Consider the following 15,105-nt stretch of genomic DNA (forward strand, 5'->3'; position numbering starts at 1 on the left):
ACATATTATTCAATAATAAAGATCAATATTTTTAAAAAATGTATGCATATATGGGACACAACTAGATTTTTATTTATGTACTATTACGTTTATTTTTTGTACAGTCATTTGATTTTTTTTTTTAATTACACTTATTTATTTATATTTTTAAGTTAATTTTTTTATATATGCATTTTTAATTTAATTTAACCACTTTATTTTAATGTGTAGAAAAAGAAGAAGATAAATACAAGTACATAGATGTAATCAAAATAACAAAAAATTTCAGTTATCACAATTAAAAAAAGTATATTTAATTAAATTGAGTCAAAAATATAAATTTAATTACTAAAATGCGAAATTAAAGTTTGAATTTCACATTTTATAATTTTTTTCCAATTTTTTACACATTTTTTAATGTGTAAAAATTAAGGTTTGAAAATACAAATTTTTTAATTTATTTTTCCATTTTTGTTGCTACAGATTTATTCCATTGATAAAGTTTTTAATTTTTATATTTTTTAGGTGATGGATTTATTTTATCGCTAAAGTTTTTTTTTCTTCATTTTCTATTTTTTAGTTACGAATTCCATCGCTAAATTCAATACATGTCACAAAATTAAACGCGCGCCAGTCCCTACCCTCCACTCATGCGCGCACCGTGTGGCAGCGATGGGATATTAGTCCCAGCAATAAGTTCAAGTGCTGCACCTTGGATTGAATCAGCTGATCTGGATGTCTCTTTGGTTATTAAAGTGCATAAATTATATTTATAACATCTTTTTCCAAACTTTCAAGAATTATATTTACACTTCAAAATTTTCAACGCACTTATTTAATGAATATTAATGTTAGGAGAGGGAAATAAATATTAATTTTAATTTTAATATTTATTAATTTTATTTCATTACTAATTTAAATAAAAATTTATAAATTATTATATTAGCAGCGAAAATTTTTATTCTTATTTTAATTTTAATTTGTAATGTCATATTTTATTAAATTTTGTGAATGATGAATATTAAATTAAATTTTACATTAAAATTTTAATTTAATTTTTTTTTAGTGACAGACATATCCCGTTGCTAAATTTTAAATTTAATTTTTTTGAATTTTAAATATAATATTTTTTCTTTTTAAGCCACGAGGCTACTCGTAGCTTAATTTTGTATTTTAATTTTTTTTTCTTTTTAACGATGGGTATGCATTTGTCTCTAAAATTTGTATTTTAATTTTTTTTTCTTTTTTTGTGACAGGTACACCCCAATCGCCAAATTTTTAATTTTAAAATTATTCTTTTTTCTATTTTTTTAGCGACAGGTAACCCCATCGCTAAATTTTCCATTTCTAAATTATTATGTTTTAATTTCTAAATTTTTAATTTTACTCGTCGCTAAAGTTTTTTATTTTTTATTTATTTTATTTCTTTTTTAGAGACGGGTATTCACCTGTAGCTAAAATTTATATTTTAAATTTATTTTTTTCTTTTCTTTTTATAGGGCACCCCGTCGCTAAATTTTTAATTTTAAAATTATTTTTTTCCAGTTTTTAAGCTATGGGTAACCTCGTCGCTAAATTTTTAATTTTTAAATTATTTTTTTTCCATGTTTTAACATTAGGTGAACCCAGTCGCTAAAGTTTGTTATTTTTTATTTATTTTATTTCTTTTTTAGTGACTTTTGTATTTTAATTTTTTTTTCTTTTTTAGCGATGAGTTGCCTAGTCGCTAAATTTTTAATTTCTAAATTAATTTTTTCCTTGTTTTAGCCACGGGTGAACCCTCGTCGCTAAATTTTGTATTTTATTTATTTTTTCTTTTTTTGTGTCGGATGCATCCCCATCGCTAAATTTTTTTATGTTTTATTTATTTTTTCTCTTTTTTTAGAGACGAATTTTTCCGTTGCTAAATTTTTAAATTTATTAAAAATATAAAAAAATATTTAATGATGGATTATTTCGTCACTAATTCTGTAGCGGCCAAAAATTTCACCTCAATTGTTATTTACAACAACAGAAGCAAACTGATTAAGAATACGTATTTCAGGGACTCATACATACATGTCATAATATCAGCTAACCAAATATAACAAAACACTTCATCTGAGCCCCTATCCATACTCACCACCAAGGATCTTTTAGGTTGAGAGAGCCCCGTACACATGGCTATCTGTAAGGATCTGATACCACTAGCTTGACCTTGAACTTTCCTTTCCTTAACCTAGAATGATGTTAAAATAACGTGAGCCACAAGGCTCAGCAAGCATATCTGAAATAAATGGGGATCGTATTCATAATTATGGGAATGGCCAATCAAGCCGAGTTCATATTATGTATGTGTCGTGCACTGACATGCATGTTCATGTTCACATTACCTTTTATATCATGCACATGCTTAATAAAATACAAATAGCCCTTATATGCTCAACAATATCATGTATAACATCAAAGCTCATACTATTCATTAACCATACGTCACCCTCTTTAGCATGGCAATACACGCCTAACCTGTCCAAACGTCACTGGCACAGCGATATCAATGCTCTTGCTTAGAGGCCGAGGGGACTAATACCAATCATAAACCTTACTTGATAATCATAAATGTAAGCACCCCTACCCGGATATCCCCAACCACTCGGACTACCCGAACGGGAGCGCCTACAGAAGAAAAAAGAATGAGACAAAAGACCAAAAACCACCCTGGCATGCATACACAAAAATAAAAACAGCGAAAATGAAGCTAAACACATGCATGCACTACGGGTACCCAGCTATCATAGCGGTCACAAGATAAATAAATAAATACAGACTCCTGTGCCGACATACACGAGACTCGAGGAAAGACCTAGCATAATAAGAATAATAGAGTAAAGCCTATTCAACCATCAGAGTTGACAGGGATTGACAGGACTGCCTGTACACCATACCGACTCTGCCGCTAGAAGCTGACTCCTTTGCCCGGACCCACGCTGCCACTACCTGAAATGATGGAAAGCAAGGTGAGTCAAGAGACTCAACAAACATAAGAAAAGAAAGGCTGGAGGCTATATAAATCCAATAAACTCTCCCCAGAATAAACCCCCAAGTACACACAAGCCATGAGACGCTACAACACAATAACATAACATAATAAAAGCACATACCGGTCCTTGGGGCCCACACAAGACACACGGCACCCAAATCCCATACCAACCTGCCGCTGCCCTGAGAGGCAACATGTATCTCCAACAAACCTGCGTGCGCTGTTCCAAGTCGGTACTCCCGTCACCCGTCCATGTCGGTACTCCTGACACCCGAGCCATAGAATCTCTCAGAACAGTACTCCCGTCCGAGAACTAATAACTACCAGTAGCCATGCAATGCACATAGAAATGCAATGACGTAGTGAGCATCAACGTGATACACTGACGCCCATACATCCAGACATCAGGCCATGCTCCGCCCACTTAGTAAACCACACGCGATGCATATGCCCGTGCTGGATGCAACCTGACCAAGCTAGCATGTCCGTGTCCAAGCATACTCAATAAATGAATATCCCAACATGCAACCCATACCCATGTGCATATCAAATCATGAACAGCAATATAATGAATCTAAACGTGCAGTAAATTACATACTGGCAGAGCTAGTTAGCAGTGCCCGGCACCGGTCAACGGCCAGTGACTAGGAGTGTCCACCCGACGGTCCACATCAGGGCCGTACAATAGTCTACCCCAACGTTACCAAACTAACCCCTGCCCCACAGTTCGATAGCTCTAACTGAACCATAAATAAAACCGAGAAAAACGTACATAAACCCACACGTCTAGGAACCTAGTCCCTAGGTTGGTTCAGTATCATTCCCAAAAGGAGTGGGGGAGGTACAAACCCCCATAGACTCAGAACGAATAAAATTCTAGAAGTCTCGGATTTAATTTAAATTAGAACAGATGAATAATAATTCAACAAATAAGGCTAGGTGCAGAATTAAAGTAAGGGAGATGATAAAATACGAGAAATCACGGGGTCTTTTACGGGAATTGAAGAACACGAGGGGAGGGTTAAGAGCTTGCCTTTACACGGCCGTTCCTTGCCTTTCTTGCATTCCCGCTGCGAAGTAAAACGTTTGCTGGCAATAAATTAAATCGCAGCTTTAATTAAATAAATCTACCGTGTAATATAATTAATTTAACTGAATAAAATTCTTAAACATAGATCACTTCTAACAAATTTTACCCACGTATTTGGTCACTTTTCATGCCAAGACCATCCCGGAATCGCCTCATTTTTCCCATATTTCCTTCCTTTTCTTTTATTTTCTTTTATTTCTTTTTATTTTCTCCTCCTCCTCCTCCTTCTTCTTCTTCTTCTTCTTCTTCTTCTTCCTCACCGCGGCTTCTCCCCTGTGCCTTCTTCCTTGCGCGCACCAGTAGCCCCTCACCGTTGCCCAGCCCCCATCGGCCATCACCGCTACGACCAGCTCCACCGCCACCGGCCGTTGCTGATCACCGCGGCCACCTGCACCTTGCACAACTGCCTGCACACAACCGCCCGCCATGAATGGCCCTCGCTGCTATAGCCTTCGGTTGCTGCTTGCACAACCTCCCCGGTCGCCCTCGCTCGCCATTGGCCGGCCATCGCTGTCGGCCATTGAAGCTTCCATCAACGCCTCGAGCTTCAGCATCGCAGCCATGGCCGCCCGCGAATGCGCTAGCTCGCTACCAGCCCTCCTCGCGCTGCACCTGGCTGTCTCTGGCGAGCCCTCGGCCGCTAGCCCTCTCTCTCTCCCAATCTCCTTCTCTCCATCTCCCTCCCTTTCTCTATCTCTCACTCTCTGCTCACTCCCGAGCTTTCCCTCTCTCTCTCCTCTGTTTAGATTTTTTAGAGAAAAAATCACTGTGCATTACTTCGCCTCCAAGCCCACGCGCACAGCCACTCATTTTTAACAAATTACTTAACTAAATTTAATTTAAGTAAATTTAGTTTACACTTTTATTATTTTTGTAATTATATTATTGTTATCATTATTATTATTATCTTAATACCTTAAATCCTTAAATACAGAAATTGATATATATATATTTTTCATTTCCAAAATTTTGGGATACTACAATAAATATAATGCCATGCATGATCATATGCCACTCACATTGCCATGTATATGCAAGGGTCTTTACACAGTTGTTATGAGAATATTTACTTTAATAGTTTAAGGGAAAAATCCCACATGTTCCATATTATGCAAATCGCGTCATTGAAATTATATTGGTACGTTCCCAATCCATTTACGGCATAAGATATTAGCCCCAATATTTACAGGCCAACATATTGATATCCTATACAATTTTGGGGTCAAGGTAGGAACCCCTATACGACATAAGTATTTGTATCACTTTACTTTCAGGATTACGAGTAATGCATTTCGTTACTCACAAAATTGGCTGGTCTCGCATATTTGATAATATTAAATATTAGAGCGAGGCTGGTCAGTTGACCGCTACAATCGCATCGAGTCTCCCTAATTTTCTAAGAACCTAGTCCACATTGTTTCGACATCATTCTCAAAGAAGTAGGGTCGATACAAAACCCCATGATGGTTAGAAATAAATATCTCCAGGAGTCACATATATAGTTTCAACAACAACTCACATATTATAAAATTGTTACCACGCGTATTTGTATAATGAATGCGCGGAATCGAATCATGGTAAAGGAGAAAATTAAATAGGAGAAACCACAGAAACTTTCATAGGAATTAAAGAACATAAAGAGAGGGTTAGAAGTTTGCTTTCAAATAACCAATTCTTATCTTCTTTGCCTTCCTGCTCAGTGCCAAAATTCCTTCTCCTCAAGCTCCACTTCTTCCAAAATCCTCTTTGCTTCCTTTTGATCTCAATTTCACAACTGCCTACCTCTATTTATAGGCAAATTTGCCTTGGCCATCAAACTTTAGCCCATAGTTTTTTTCAATTTACCACGGATTTAAGCCCCCTAATTTCCTTCCTAATCATGACATTCATGTGCAACCCACTATTTCATGCCATTTGCTCACCAAGCACACATACACATAAAACACACATACACATATATATAATATATACTTTCACTTATATATAATTTATTATATAATTAAAAATTACACATAAATTCATAAATTATATTCTTAATTTCACTCCAATCTTTCACTTTGCAATTATACCGTCAAATAAAAATTTTATTTGAATTAAACTATCAAAACCCAAAATTAATAATCTAAGGTTATTGGATAAGGTCGATTTTGTCCTTGTGCCCTCATGGGACCCTTGTTTCATCCCAAAACCACCTCAGGGTTGATCGTCAAGAAAAATCGGAGCTCCCTCAGGGTTCTGTTGACTTCTCGGGAGTCCCCTACGATGATTCAATTTTTCGGCCTAAATCGAAATTGTATTGAAAATTGTCTTGATTCCAATTTCTTTTAATATCATAAATTCTGACTCGGGACGCTCGTCAATACTATACTATTTTCTTTTAATACCATCAATTCTGACTCGGGACGCTTGTCAATACCATACTATTTTCTTTAGACATCTAGACTCTAGAACACTCCCTGCAGTCGATTCGATACTAAAAAATGTAAGGGAATTATATAACTCCAATATTCCAAAGTAAGAGTACCTATTTCTTCAAAGCAAAATAACTTGTTATTTTCTTCTAAATTCTCAAACATTCATTAATTACTTCAAATACCAAAATTAATAATTGCTATTTGTCTCCAAAATTCTGGGATGTTACAAATTCCGTAGCTAAATATAGCGATGGGTATTTTCGTCGCTAATTATGTCACTAAATTAAAAAAATATTTTAAAAATTAGCAACGAAAATCCTTCGCTAATGTGTCGCTAAGTAGTGACAAATTTTGTCCTGTCACTAAATGGCGTATTTCTTATAGTGGTATGCAAGCAAAGTTCTATTTAAGTATTAAAGGGTATTACTTGAGTATCTTACCAAGAAATCAAGAAGGTTGAAAACTTAATTGAGTATCAAACAATGGATCATATGTTAAATTGAGTGTTGTCTATGGAAATCTAGTTTAGCCTTCATTTGAGGACATTACTTGACTATCAAAGTTTATTAGTTGACTAATGCCATTAAGGAATTAAGGTTTCAAAGCATCAAGAAAAAGTTAGTTGAGTAAAGTTTTACATTACTCGAGTAATATGTAAGGAATTGAGAGGCAATCAAAGGGTACTCGACTAATTTGTTATACTAGTTGACTCATAGTTTGTGCTTTCAAAGTATTACTAGACTAATTATTGAAAGTAGTTGACTTCCTATCAAGAAATAGAGAACTCTTCACTCTGTACTCGACTAATATGAATTATTACTTGATTCTTAAATTTGAACTCTTGTTTAGACTATTAAAAGAGTGCTCAACTAATTCAATATATTAGTCAACTTCTTGCATGACAACAGAGACTCATTCAAAGTGTAATCAACTAATAAAGAGTCAGACTCGACTAATGTGTTTTGATTTAAAAGAGGTCTTAAAATCGACATTTAACTCATGCATGTGGCATCCATCTTGATTCACATCACATGAACCTTGCTTTGATACTATTGTTACTTAAATACAATAATTAATTTTCAAATGCGTGAGAAAGTGTTTCAATGAGGTAGCGAGTGACTCGTTTGTGACTAATTTGATTGCGAGTGACCTGCCTTTGGGTGACCAGTATGGAAGAAACTAGGTGAGTGTCCTGACAGAGCCTCTGATCGCCTAAGTCAATTTTCAGATGAGTAAATAAAAAGAAAAGAACAAGTAGAATTGAAAAGGTATTGGACTTTTGAGCATACCTAAATAATGAAGGTGACCTTCATATTTATAGAGAAAATAATAACAGAAAGGTTGTGTCTTTTGACATGCATCTCAGACACTCATCTAGATTTATCGACAGGTATCTTGGAGGTAATTTTGATTGGTTTATCATGTTCTCATGTTTGGAGATCAAGTCTCTTGGGGTTTATAGTCTCCCAAAAAAGTCTTTCTCATGGCTTGGAGAGAGGCTCCTAGGTTTGGATGGCTCACGAGAGTTTCTTGTATATCTTTTGGAAGGTGAGTGACTCGAAATGGTCTCTCAACCATGTCCCGAGAAAGGCTTCCAAATGGGTCACTCGACCATATCTTAGTGTTTACTCAAGCATCCTTACTCGACTAGTGGTTGTATAGTCTCTTAGCCATCTCACCCAGTTGTGCGGTCTCTTAGCCTCACTCAATCATATGTTGCATGGCTTTAATCAATCATCCATATGGTCTCTTAGCTACTCAACTGCTAAGAGACCCTCTCTTGGCTATATCTTCTCCTTAGCTATTCAATCCATTTTAATTAGTCTCATGATGGACTTGCCCATGGGTTTATTTTATCATACTTGGGCTTATTATTAGGCATAATAGATACCAAATCTATGATTTGGTTAGAGAGTTAAGCCAACGAATTGAGGCTTCCAACTCTAAATTCAATGTCAAAGAGTTTCTGTTAAAGCTTTGATCTTAGATAGTCTTGAGGCTCGAGAGAGAAAAGAAACTGAAAAGGATACGAGTATTAGAGGGGTTTTTAGAAGATCATTAGACCATCTGTTACATATTGTAACGATAACTGCCACATGTATAAGGCGGTTATCAGTTCTGTTCTTGTAAGTTCCGCCCTCTATGGTTTATAAATAGAAGGTCGGGGGTCTCATTCGATATACTGATTTTTATTCTATCTCGAGAGAGATACTATGTGCTGTGTATGTGAGAGAAAAATGTGTACAACTTTGTAACCTCCAAGATTAGATCGTTTGTGTATAGAGTTATATGTTAAAGCGCAATACATGTAATATGTTCTTTTATATATCTTTCAAGATAATGAAGAGAAAGACCATTATCAGTTTACACGTAGGTTCTCCAAAAAAGATATTCAAATCAGGATAAATCTCCTTTGTCTTGTGTGGGTGTTGAATTTTGTGTTGTTTCTTATTTTTTTAATTCTATCTATCTTTTTTTTTTTATGTGTGAGTGAGCATGCAATTCTTAAAGGATATCCTAAAGTGTGTAAGTGGGAGAATTGTTTCAACAGTTTCTTTCTCTGGAAAGTTCCTTTGTTTAAAGGTTCCTAGGTTTCTTCCATGTATCATGCCTCGGCTGTGCAAGGCAAAATAGAGAAAAATATTAATTTGGTTACTTGGTGAGACTACTTTAAAGCCAAGTGCGGATCACGCCCTCTCGTCGCACCCAGCTCCTCCTTTAATAGAAAAAACTATTAATACACTCCACAATTATTAATTAATTAATTAATTACGGAAGTGTCGCTGACGGCTGCATTGGATTGGGGCTCCTTAGGGCAGCAAGTAGGAAATAGAGTGCGGAGCCGAGGGCTATTTAGTCATTTAACTAACTTCCGTTTAGTTAACTTTGACTGTTTTGGCTTCCAATATATTATATATTATATATTATTATTATTATTATTATTATTATTATGGGCTCTCCACTCTGCCGAAAGGAGAGGTTTGTCTCCTCCACGAATGAATCTTATTTAATATTTTAATGAATCAATCCTTTTATCAATTAAAAAAAAAAAAGAATCTCATTCTTTGGCGCACGTGCCCATGCATGCATTCATTCTTGGCTGCACGTGCACATGTTGCCTCCTGCATTGCTTTTGCTTTCAATATGCATGCTTATGTATATATAGAGAGAGAGAGACAGAGAGTATATGGTGGAAGAAAGTAATTGGTGGAGAGTAATCCAATTGCGAGGGAAAGGAAAAGAAGGGGGTTATATGCCCTGTCCATTAGCTGAAATGGAGAAGAGAAGGCGATGCTCATCCATCCATCAATCCAATCAGTCAAATCAATCACAACCCTCCACTAGGAATTTGGAGTTGGAGTTGGAGTTGGAGCTGGATCTGGAGCTGGAGTGGATGATGCATGGCTAAGCCCACGAGGCAAGAGGTGGCTAGGAGGGCCCTTCACACCACCCCCACCATCCAATCCTCCTCCATAGGCTTTAATTTCAGAATCAGAAACCCATACCCCACTCTCACTCACCTCTCACTACTGCGTTTACTTATTATATTTAAAAAATCTCCAATGTGCAACCCCCACTTCAAGAACAACAACCTCATTCTTGTCCCATTAAGTGGCTGCCACACTCATGCGATCCTACTTTGATTATTACAAATTTTGTTCGATGTTGGGGATGATGAATTAATGTTCCCTGCAGCTAGCTAATGGTAGGTGACAACCACTTTGATGAGATTAACTTATTTTAATATTAAGATCAAAACAAAATGATTATATATGTGATGTAGAGTAGTGTGTAATATTTTATACGATTGCGTATTAATCCTTTTCAAATTAAGACATTTTTATTGTTGGGCTAATAAGTATATATTAATATATGCATATTAACATAAAAATTAATGTAATGTTACATGCACTAGGTAAGTAGTTAGAAAAGAAAAGACAAATAAGAATTATTATGAGATCAAATGAGAGTCACACAATTAAAATAATTTCGACATATTTGAGTATTGTAACTGTTTATTTAAATTTAAATTTTTGTATGTCTCTCTTAGCAGCGTAGATGTTTATAGTTGTTTTTAATGTATGGAAAACTATTCGAAGGTTTAAATTTTATTTATTATAATTGATTTTATCATAAGTCTTCCCACTTAATTATTTAAAATTATTTTTTTAATTAAGAACTGTTCATGTAGATTAAAATATGCTCTAATATATTGTGTAAATTAAAATTTTCCCAACACAAAGAAAGAAAGAAAGAAAGAAACAGATTGGCCTAAATTAAAGAACTGATTAATTTGCTCAAATGTTTACAGCAGGCAAAACTTTAATTAGTTAGTATATACATATTAATATATAATATAATTTGGTTTACAAAATTATTGCATGTGATTAATTGTCACACTTATTCCTCCGGCGAGACAAAATAAATGATCAGACGTCGGTGGATTCGGCACTGTCATGGTCGGAGCACTTGCCGGTTCTCGTTTTGGGCTTATTGGAGGCCATGCAACTCTGAACAATTATCCCGCAGGGATCTGCGTCGATCAAGCACTGAACCACCTCCGCCATGGAGGGCCGGTTCGCCGGCATCCTGAACGTACAGCGAACTGCAACCTGTAAGACCCTAATCATCTCGTCCTTGAACGACCCTGAAACTCGTCTGTCCAGAACCTCCATGATCCCTTCCTCCGTCTCCAGCTTGCTGGATACCCAGTATATGATGTTCTTGTTCTCGCCGAACTCCACTTCCACCGGCTTCCTCCCCGTTATCAGCTCCATCAACACCACCCCGAAGCTGTACACATCGCACTTGGTTGTGGCTTTGCAAGAATATGCATATTCTGTTCAATCAAAACACACACAAAAAAAAAAAAAAGAAAATTTTAATTCACAATCTCTATCCATATCTCCATGCTCAAAATAAATCAGAGTTACTAAAATTACCTGGGGGAAAGTAGCCACAAGTCCCTCCAATGACGGTAATGGTGCAATCTTTGCCTCTTCCTTGCAAAGCCTTGGCGATCCCGAAATCTGCAACCTTGGGCTGGTAATCTATGTCAAGCAGAATGTTGGTGGACTTGATGTCTCTGTGAATGATCGCCGGCTTCAGATCATGGTGAAGATAGGCCAAACCCTGCGCCACTCCCAGCGCAATCTGATGCCGCGTCGGCCAATCCAAAACCATCTTCCCTCTGTGAAGAGCATCCCAAAGATTTCCATTCGCCATGTATTCGTAAACCAGCAAACTGAAATCATGGAAGGAGAGGCAGCTGTACAGCTTCACGATGTTCTTGTGCCTTACGTTTCCAAGCGTCTCCACCTCCGTTCTCAGCTCCTTGTCCAGCGAGAGCTGATCGTGGTTCTTCGTCGTCGGGGAATCTTTCGTTTTCGGGCTCCACAGCTTCTTCACGGCAAAGACTTCGCCGGTTCTGAGCTGGATTCTGTACACTGTCCCGGAGCCGCCATGGCCGACCACGTTCTTCTCGACCATGGATTCTACAACTTCGCGTTGATCGAAGGTTATTCCGTGGAAGCTCTTCACCTCACATGAGAAGAACGAGGACGAGAATGTCTCGTCGGTTTCGGCCATGGAATGTTGTCTTGCAAACCAGCGCTTTATAAACAAAACTGTTCCGAGAACAATAATCCCCGCCGAGATTCCGAATGCCCAAATGCAGTTTTGGATTTTCTTTCGATTATGATCAGAACAGATTGGGAAATTGTTTAAATCCGATGAATAATTATTCGGGTATTGGGGAACGCAGAGACCCGGGTTGCCGTGAAAACTTTCCAGCAAGATTCCTCCATTTATGAAAGAAAGAGGAATAGGCCCAGAAAGCAGGTTGTAAGAAAAGTTCATCGAATTGGGCAGCAAATCACATAAACTTTCTGGAATCTTCCCGCCTAACAGATTGTTGGAGAGATCGAGAACGTTGAGGGATATCAATGAAGAAAGCGAATCTGGAATGGAAGAATTGAACTTGTTGCCTTGCAGCATCAGTTGATTGAGCTTTTTTAGTGTCCCAATTTCAGAAGGAATTGGACCGGACAACAAATTGTTGCTGAGATCAATCTTCACCAGATTGGTTGCTTCTGAGATTTCTTCCGGCAAAACCCCTGAAATCCTGTTGCTTTGGAGGAACAATTCCGACAGATTTTGGGCATTTCCGACTCTTTTTGGGATCGTACCGGTGAGAATATTGTCAGCCAAATCGACGATCGAAGCATGGGGAAGAGAAAAAAGCCCTTCCGGTATTGGACCCTCCAAATAGTTTGAACTAACTCGAAACCTCAGAAGAGACTGGCATCTTGAATAACTTTCCGGCACTTTCCCGGAAAACATATTCCCCAGAACAAGAAAATAAAGCAATTTACCTCCATTGCACACCTCCGCCGGAAGTTGTCCGGACAGTTCATTTTCCGAAATCTCGAAAAGGATCATCGGCGATGATGCTCCAAGCCTTGCCGGAACTTCTCCGGTCAGCATGTTGTCGTAAAGCGACAGCATTGTGAGTGTTGTCGAGCTTTCGATTGATTCTGGGATTTTTCCGTCGAGGCTGTTGTTGTAAAGCTGGAGGACCTTGAGCTTGGGCAGCCGGCAAATGGAATCTGGGATTTTCCCGGTGAACTTGTTGACGGACATGTCCAAGTCTTCGAGCTCCGTGAGATTTCCGAGCTCTTCCGGGAGTTCTCCTTCAAGTTGATTTTTATAAAGCTCGAGTTGCTGTAAATTCTTTAGCCTGCCGATCTCCGACGGAATCCGGCCAACGAGAAGGTTTTCGCTCAGTTCAAGATCAGTCAGTGACGTCATGTTTCCGATTGAGGCTGGGATTGAACCATGCAGCGAGCAAGTTGTCAAAACCATGGACTTGAGTGTTCCCAACCGGGAAATATTCTCTGGCAGCTTCCATGAATTGAACTTTCTATTTTCATAGAAGTACACCTGCTCCAGATTGGTGAGATTGGTGAGTACTGAAATCGGGAAGTCGCCGGAGAAGGGGTTGGCAGATAGGTCGAGCGACCGGAGAGACACCATCGGCGAGAAGTCTGGCAGAGGGCCCGAGAGAGAAGTGCTGGAAAAGTTCAGTTCTTGGAGGAGAGAGCAATTGGTGATGGAATAAGGGAAGCCGCCGCGGAGATGGTTGTGGCCGAGGCGGAGAACCCGTAGCTCCGGCAAGTAGGAGCAAACGTCCTCCGGGAAGCTACCGGAAAGAGACCAGCCGGAGAAGTCGATGCTGACGACGTGGCCCTGTGCATTGCAGCCGATTCCGGTGAAGTTGCAGAAGGGTTTTGCTTCCAAATCGGACAAGGGTTTGCCTTGGAGAGAACTCTTCAGGAGAGTGAAGAATTGGGACTGCTTACTTATGCCGGCCACTGGAAAACAGTTGAGTGGAGAAAGTAGCAATAAAACCAGCAAGAAAATACAATCAAAAGCCATGGAAGAAAGATATCTATAATATATATATATATATATATAGAGAGAGAGAGAGAGAGAGAGAGTATTAATGGAGGAGGTGAGGTTGTAGTTGCAGAGAAATTAGGCAGGGGTGGGGGAATTGGGGAAGAAGCTTAATTATAAATATATATATATATGGAAATGCATATATGATTGAGAGAAAGCATATATATATATAACTTTGGATAAAGAAGCTTTAGGATTATTATACCCCACCGGACACTTGCAGGCAGAAGAGAATAACATCATCTGCTCTGCTTTATATATATGCCCATTATAATTGGAGGCTGTCTGATGAAGCTGCTGCATCTGATCCCAATAATCACTGTTACCTTCTCATCGCCATTCATTTATGATGTTTATTGCATCCCTAAATTCTACTTATAATCGCATCTTAGGTAATTTAATTTGTCTAATACAAAATTTTATTTTTTTTTATATTTTTTAATTAACAATAATTTTTCCATTATCTAAAGATTATATAAACTTATCAAAATACCTTTTCTTTTTCTTCTCCTTTCCAAATTTAAAAGATAAAAAAATAAATACTACTCACAATCGTCCATAACAACTAGTGGCTATTGAACACCCTTACAACTATTGGGTCTTTGACTACAACTCTAGAAATCGTTGGGGGTTTTACTTAGCGATGACCCATCACTAAAATCTCCTAGCGATTTTTGGGGTTATCATTGAAGAAAGAAGTATAACAAAAATTTTGAATTTTAACGACGAAAATAATCTGTCAGTAAATTCGAAAAATTTGTCTAAATCAATTCAGCGAAAGAACATATCCATCACTAAAGTGCTTGTTGGTAAATTTTTTTAGCAACGGATTAGCAACAAAAAAAATTTCGTCGCTAAATGTAATTTTTTAAAATTTGGCGACATAATTTTTTTTCATTATTCCTTCTCTAATTTAGTCGTCTAATATGTCGACCAAACAAAACAACAACAGATTAGCGACGACATATTTCGTCGCTAATAATGTAATTTTTTTAAATTTAATAACGAAAATTTTTATCACTAAAACATATTAAAAATTAAAAAAATACATTTAGTTACGGGCATTTTCATTGCTAAAACATATTACAAAATTAAAAAATATATAAAAAATAAAAAAATTACATTTAGTGACCGACATTTCC

The 15,105-nt window shown here is 37.3% G+C and overlaps 1 protein-coding gene across 1 annotated transcript; it reads right to left on the minus strand.

The window, feature by feature from the left end:
• Positions 1-10,757: 10,757 nt before the first annotated feature.
• Positions 10,758-14,091, minus strand: LOC127807083 (receptor protein-tyrosine kinase CEPR1-like). The gene is made up of 2 exons (XM_052344695.1): positions 11,446-14,091; positions 10,758-11,342 (listed from the first exon to the last, which is right to left on the minus strand). The coding sequence occupies exons 1-2, from the start codon at positions 13,937-13,939 to the stop codon at positions 10,933-10,935; spliced, it is 2,904 nt and encodes a 967-aa protein (XP_052200655.1). The 5' UTR covers positions 13,940-14,091; the 3' UTR covers positions 10,758-10,932.
• Between the last annotated feature and the right edge of the window lie 1,014 nt (positions 14,092-15,105).

This window comes from Diospyros lotus, chromosome 8 (assembly GCF_014633365.1).
Source record: "Diospyros lotus cultivar Yz01 chromosome 8, ASM1463336v1, whole genome shotgun sequence".
Taxonomy (NCBI): Eukaryota; Viridiplantae; Streptophyta; class Magnoliopsida; order Ericales; family Ebenaceae; genus Diospyros; species Diospyros lotus.

Bases quoted from the DNA above. Each gene is read 5' to 3' on its own strand.
- LOC127807083 (XM_052344695.1), bottom strand. From the start codon at position 13,939: ATGGCTTTTGATTGTATTTTCTTGCTGGTTTTATTGCTACTTTCTCCA. The intron at 11,343-11,445 runs GTAATTTTAGTA...TTGATTGAACAG, and splicing joins TTGTGGCTACTTTCCCCCAG to AATATGCATATTCTTGCAAA.